This window comes from Vanellus vanellus (assembly GCF_965231255.1).
Source record: "Vanellus vanellus genome assembly, chromosome: 14".
NCBI lineage: Eukaryota > Metazoa > Chordata > Aves > Charadriiformes > Charadriidae > Vanellus > Vanellus vanellus.
In genome coordinates this window covers 10,308,688-10,315,502 of record NC_138919.1, presented here as the reverse complement: position 1 = coordinate 10,315,502, position 6,815 = coordinate 10,308,688, and the positions used below count along the sequence as shown (strand labels likewise).

At 53.5% G+C, this 6,815-nt stretch overlaps 1 protein-coding gene across 1 annotated transcript; it reads left to right on the top strand.

Annotated features, from left to right (window-relative positions):
* Positions 1 to 417: 417 nt before the first annotated feature.
* Positions 418 to 6,007, top strand: ITPRIPL2 (ITPRIP like 2; the record flags this gene model as incomplete). Its single annotated transcript, XM_082490726.1, has 2 exons — positions 418 to 428; positions 4,414 to 6,007. The coding sequence occupies 2 exons, from the start codon at positions 418 to 420 to the stop codon at positions 5,903 to 5,905; spliced, it is 1,503 nt and encodes a 500-aa protein (XP_082346852.1). The 3' UTR covers positions 5,906 to 6,007.
* Between the last annotated feature and the right edge of the window lie 808 nt (positions 6,008 to 6,815).

The following is a 6,815-nucleotide window of genomic DNA, read 5'->3' as shown; positions in this document are numbered from 1 at the left end:
GGATATCCTGCATTTGGGGCATTCTGAAGCAAATGTTTAGATAACATCTATTTAAACAATGGGTGATTTAAACAATGGGAGTAAAAATTGATGTTGTGAATTCTCTCTGGTCCTGATTTTAAGGTCATAGTTATTAGTGTACAAATTATTATTTTTCTGGAGTACACAACTGCTATTAAAAACCTCATAAACTTTTTTTTTTTTTTTTAGTTTTATACAGGAACAAGACGACTACTGTTTAAAACGAGGAACCATCAGCATTATAACTTGCCAGCAGTAGAGTTTATAGATATTTTAATCCAAACAAATGAGCTGCTACTTCTTTGGGAGACAAAGAAAGATGAAAACAAATCTGTTAACCACCACAGAAGTAAATGTATTGCATGTGATCCAGCTCCTGGAAAGTGGTGGAAGACCATGCAGGAGAGGTGAGTCACATATTACTGTGGCTTGTTCTCAAGCTCAACAGATTCTTGTTTCTCGAAGTGACAAGAGGAGCAAAGTACTCCAGACACAATAAAATGGCTTATTTCTTTCCCTCTGTGATAGGTTGTAAAATGCAAACTACAGATCAGCTGTGATCATGTGGAGGAACTGTATCCATTGCAAAATAAATACAGCCCCTGCAGCATAATTTCAGCGGGACTGGAATGAGGGGTAATGAGGAATGATGCTTGTTGCTATTTGGTAACTGAAAGCAGTTTTGTGTTTATGAGCACTTCAATTCTGGTACAGAGCCAACAAACGCCCTTAGACAGTGCAAGCTGATAGGTGGAGTGGCTCTTAAATTGGGTCTTTCCAAGTAAGGTCCAGACAGTAAAGCTGAGCAATCGCTCACCTCTCTGAAGTCTTCTACCTCTGATGTATTCAGCATCTTGCCCAGAGACCCAGCCTATGCTCAGGGAGTCGTGAAGCAGCCGAGGACCCAGAAAATAGGCTTGTTGGCCATCTTTTATCAGTCGCAGGTTCTACAGCTCTCATCTTGCCACTGGCTGAGGAGGTGAGAAAGGACTAGCTGCTAATTTAACCAGCAGTAGTAAAAATCAATGATGTGGATTCACTCTGGTCCTGATTTTGAGGTCACAGTTATTAGTGTACAACCTGTTATTCTGCAGCCTGAGTGAGCCTGCACCAGTGCCATCTGGTGCATGTACAAGCATGCGCTAAGCCGGCATTTGCCCTAGTGGGTCTGGTGTGGCTGGTCGAACGCTTTCTGCCAGCTGGCCCCTGGGCTTGTCCCACTGGCTGGGGGGACATCTGGATTTTCTCCAGCCTGTGGGGCCCACAGCTGGCTGGGAAGCCGCAGCCGTTCCCCTGTACGCAGGTCCCACAGTGATAATTGCTGTGCTGCACAGCTCTAGGTCACCCCGTGGGCAGCAGCTGCCCAACAGGCACACAGGGCCATGCCAGCTCCTGCAGATGTAGCTGTCTGTCTCCGGAGCGGGGACGTGCTGCTAATCAAATCAGCTTTGCATGAAAAGACAGCGCAGGCTGTCTTGAAAAATCGCTATGCCTGTAGCGAGACCTGAAGGCATGTGAAACATGCTGGGCTCCAGGGTGTAAAAAAGTAGAGGCTAGTGAAGATCGAACATATGGGACAATGGGTTCATTGAGTTCAATGGTATTTTTCAATAAAACATCTTCTCATTTAGCCTCAGTGGCCAGTCCAGCCCAGCCCAACCTCGACAGAAGATCAGTTTCATACCACCACAGATGTGCTTTTTAAACATTTCTGGGTTTTGGGGGTTCAGGAAAAAGTGTGTGAAGCAATTGGCCAGAGTCAATGAGCAGCATGATGAATGTTTTTGTCCTCTTATCTGGCTTTGTGAAATACAGGAAAACATGAAACAAGGAATGGGGAAGAAAGATGCTTTTTGCTTCCTGGTTGTTTTCAAATATATGGCTGTTGTGGAATGATGTTTCTGAGTAGCGAGGTTGTGGCTTCACCTACCCCACAGCTGTCAGAAAACATTGGGTGTGGAATATTGTGCTGGTTGAGATGTTACAAAATTGCCTACAGTTTCTTACCTTTATATCTGCTTTATTTTTAATTAAAAAAAACCCCAACAACTCCTGATTGTAACTCCAAGGGTTGGTGCTGGAGTGGTTAGGACCTTGTTCTGTACCTTTGAAATGTACTCTTGACTCTAACTTGGGTTTGGTTGCCTGTGAATTAATTCAGGCTGCTTGACCGTGGTTACCTGGTTTGACTTTGAGTGCACCATCTTGGCTATAAAACAGAAGTTTCTTTCTGTGAAGTATGATTTTTATGTAATTGAAGTCATGCTTTGTTTCATATAAAGACAAATAACATAACCGAACATTTGCACAGCCTTCCTCTTGCACTTGGTTCTCTGACCTGTTCCTTGTTACAGCATTTTCAGCTTGCTGGGTTCCGTCTCTTGTTTTCGCGCACGGCTCCTTCACCTTCATGGTGCTGCCCATGACACTGTGCAGATGCAGCGAGTTGCAGTAACACAGTAATAACTTGATCACCTGAAATTAAACCACAACAGAATGCTTACATAGATGGTCCTTAAACTTCAGCAAACAGTTTCAAAACTCAGTAAATATTTATTAAACAAATAGAAGCCAAGGATGATGATCCTGTCCCCATCAACACCTGAGACGGAGCTAACGTGCTTCCAGAAAAATACATGTTTTAAAAGGATCTCCAGTACTTGTGCAGAAAGCAGGGGGGACAAATTCTGGAAAGAAAACACGAGCAATACACAATCCATCCCTATGGTCAAGAAATACAGTGACAGACAAATGCTATGTAAAGAAGTCTTGTCCCAAATATCAGATCATCATGATGACTGGATCTATGTGATAGAATTTTCCTTTCCTCTGAATTTGAAATGCTGCCTTTACATCTTCAGGTAATGGGAATCTCCAAAGACTTGCAGCAGCAGGGGCTTGATATGCTCATTTCTCAGGTTTAATCATCGTCACCACCGTAGAGGACTCTTCAAGCTACAGCTAGTTGGGACACAGAGACACATCCAGAAATACAGCTCAGCTGCAGTGAGGATGTCTCCCATGAGGGAGACATATGCGAGAGAGGAAACACAGGTCCCAAAGATCTCTTCAGATCTGCAATGCCCTGAAGAAGTAGACTGGGTGAAGAAGTCTTAGTGACAGACAAGTCACAGTGATTTCTGTGGGGTTTAATGTGACTGCTCAACTCTCCAGCCGTGCTTGGAGGCTTTGCACATGCAGTGGTGCTGTTGTGCCGGTCTGCTAACCTGAATGTTCGGCCCTGCTGTTCGTGGGCTTGGGATGACGCCTGAGGTAGCCCTGTGTGCATATGTCTGATGGATCTTCAATTCTTCCATCTGGTTCGTGCTGAGGGTGATGCTGTGGCCAGAAGTGTCACCACAGCTGCAGTTAACAGCAGCAGGCCTGGTATCATAGCGTCTGTCCTACAACACACAAGACCCAAAGTCCCTTTGCAACAAATTAGAAACTTCTCCTGGGGTTATTTCTTCCCTTTTGGTTTGTTCATGTCTGAGTAATTTGGGCATAAGGTAAAAACTTCAGGCTTTTGAATGATTTGACTACAAGCGGCTGTTGGTATGGCAGCAGACCATATACACCCTGGTGAATTAAAAGTGGCAATTTTGCTGTCCCTTTGTCACCGAGACCCTTTGGCAGAGCTGTGAAGGGGAGAGACTCTCCCGCAGCGGGACAGACCTTCAACACGTTTATTTGAGGAAAAATGTGCAACTTGGAGCTCAAGACACGGCACTGCTGCCTGACGACCCAGTCCTCACCCTGACGTGGGGACACAGAAACACTCTTGTTTTACACCAAAGGACACCCCTGCAGCGGCCTGTCCAGCGAGGGGGCCATGGAAAGGCGTGTTTGGTGCCCACAGGGTGGCTCGGGCTCCGCCGTCGGGGCAGGCGGCTGCAGGGGCCGCTGCGAGGGGCTCTGCACCGGGTCACAGAGCCGCCGGGGCCCGGGGCTTCGCGCTTCGGCCCTGAGGCGCCCGCAGGCCGGGCCGCGCCCCCTCAGCGCGGCGGCGGGAAGGAGCGGGCGGCGCCGCTTCCCCGCCCCGCGGGCGGCCCCGGGCCCTCCGCCCGGCCCCCGGGGCGGACAACGCCCCCGGCCCTCACGCCGCGGCCGGGCCCGCCGCCCGTGGCATTTCCTCTGAGCTCACTCGGCGGCTGACGCGGCGCCGCTTCCCTCGGAAGAGGAAGCCTCGCAGCGGAGCGGCGGTGGCGGCAGGCAGGAGGGGAGGGGGGCCCGTGCGGCGACCGCCGTGCCGGCGGCGGGGCGCGGAGGGGGGGGAGCAGCGGCGCGGCCCGCGCTGGGGGCGGCCGGGGCGGAGGAGGGGGGCGGCGGCGGCGGCGGGGGCGGGCGCTCCCCGCCCGCGGGGCCGGGCGGCGGCCACCCCCGTGGCCCGAGCCCCCGCCGCGCCCTGCCCGGCTACACCCTCAACGCGCGGGTCTTCTGGCCGCTGGTGACCGGGCTCTGCACCGCGCTCCTCTGCCTGTACCAGGCCCTGCGGGGCGGCGCGGACGGGGAGGAGGCGGTGGAGGCGGGCTCCGTCCCGCTCCTCAAGGGCTCGGCGCTGCTGCTGCTGGGCTGCCTGCTGGCCCGCTGCTGCGGCGCGGCGGGCGGCGGCCCCAGGGCCGGCGGGTTCCGGGCGGCGGGGTCGGCGGGGTCGCGGCGCAGCGTGCTGGAGAGCTTCTACGGGCGGCAGCTGCGGCTCTCGCCCCATGTGCTGGGCCACAGCAAGGCGCACGTCGGGCGCGTCGTGGCCGAGCTGGTGCGCGCCGCCAAGGCGCAGGGGCTGCAGCCCGGCCCGCTGGCCCTCAGCCTGCGCGGGGACTTCGTGCGTATCGGCAGCGCCTACGAGCAGCACAAGGTGCGCAGCCCCGACTGCTTCGACATCCTGGTGCCCCTGCGGCTGCCGCCCCACCTGGAGCCCCGGCCGCGCTCTGCCGACGGGCACGGACCCCACGGCACCTTCGTCTGCGGCCTGTGGGCCAGGGCCGGCTGGCCGCGCCGCTACCGGCCCTTCGCCGAGGGCTTCTGCGTGGAGCTGCAGGGCCGCAGCCACCTCTCCTCGGGGCTGGTGCTGCGCTGGTTCCAGGGCCACCTGCAGCGGTGCCTGGGCGCCGTGCGGTACCGGCTGCAGGAGCGCTGCCGCATCAGCCTCTCGGCCTGCCCCGGCCACCCGCCCACGCTGCACATCCTGCCCTGCTCCGACTACGTCTGCTGCCACATCTCCATGGCCGTGCGCCTCATCCCCGCCATCCCCCTCGGCGACGCGCTCTACCTCACGGCCCTATTGCCCGAGGGCCCGCAGGCACCCCCAGCCCCTGAGGCCCTGTGGGGCCTCAACGCCTCGCGGCAGGAGCAGCGGCTGCTGAGCTGGCTGAAGGAGCAGGCCCCGGCCTCCTCCTGCCACCTCAAGTGCCTGCAGATCCTCAAGGGCCTGCGGGACCTCCGTGGGCAGGGCTTGGAGGAGCCCTTCTGCTCCCAGTGGCGCCAGGTGCTCTCCTCCTACATGCTGAAGACGGCCCTCTTCTCCCTGCTGCTGCAGGGGCCCTTGGAGGCCTGGGACGAGCGGTTCCTGGTGGAGCGGCTGGAGGACCTGGTGCTGCACCTCAGGGGCTGCCTGCGTAAGCAGGTGCTGATGCATTTCTTCCTGGGCAACACCAGCCTCCCCGAGGCCGTGGCCCTGCCCCGGTTCCTCAAGGAAGCCACCCCCGTGAACTTACTGGCAGCCTTTGACGGGGCTACGCTGGACCTGGTTGCCTTCCAGCTGATCAACACCTGGATCCAGGCCCCGCACATCATCAGGATGTACAGCAGTCCCCGGTACCTGCGACCAGTGCCCGCCCCATGCCGGCATGTTGCCGAGGCCAGGCAGGAGCCGCTGGGAGAGTGAGCCGGCGGCGGGGTGAGCTGGTGTCACTCATGGACACGTGTGCCACACATGGCAGCGTGTGCTCCCAGCCTGCTGGTCCATCGAGAGCCTGCATCTGCCTGAGGAAGGTGGGACCCGTTTAAATGTGGTTCTGTGGTTTTATCCCTGACCTGAGAAAAGTGGGAAACCAGAGGCCAAGACTTAATGAAATTTTGATTCTTGTTTTTTAATGTCGTTGATTGTTCACGGGAAAATTTTGAAACTTCTGGGGCCTTAGACAAAAGGTGTTACATACAGTCAACTGTTTGCAAATCTAACTTTAACAGGCTCAAACTGACATTTCTGGAAATCCATATTAACTTGTCTTAGTGGCAAAATTGACCTTTTTCTGAGATTCGCTTTTTATGATACAAAATCCATTTGGGATTTAAAAATCCTGTAAGTGCAAACAAATCCCCCGATGTACCAAGAGGCTTTTAAAATGCGATGAGCACTAGAGCGTGGATGTTGATCACAGTTTGAAATGTTCAATGACATGCTTTAGATTTCCTGTGTAATCGAATACATTGTGCTCAATAGAAATATATTGCGCGTGTTAATGCAAAATGGAGGGAAGACGCGAAACAGCATGAAGAATCTAGTCACGTATTTCTCTGTTTAAGTGAAGGTTATACTGAAGGATTGAAATACAGAAAAAAGGAAACAAATAGCACTTTATTTTCACAAAAGCTTTCTTTTTAGGTTAATTGGCTGCACTAAATACTTGCTATGGAGGAGGCATTAATATTTTGTTAAAGGGATGATGTTCGAATCATCCTGAGGCAAACCTTCTTTTAAGGAAATATTCGGAGGTTTGTTTGTTTGTGAGTTCTTGTTGAGATTTATTATTTTTTCTCTGGCTTTGAGTATTATTTTCTTAGAATTTGCTTTA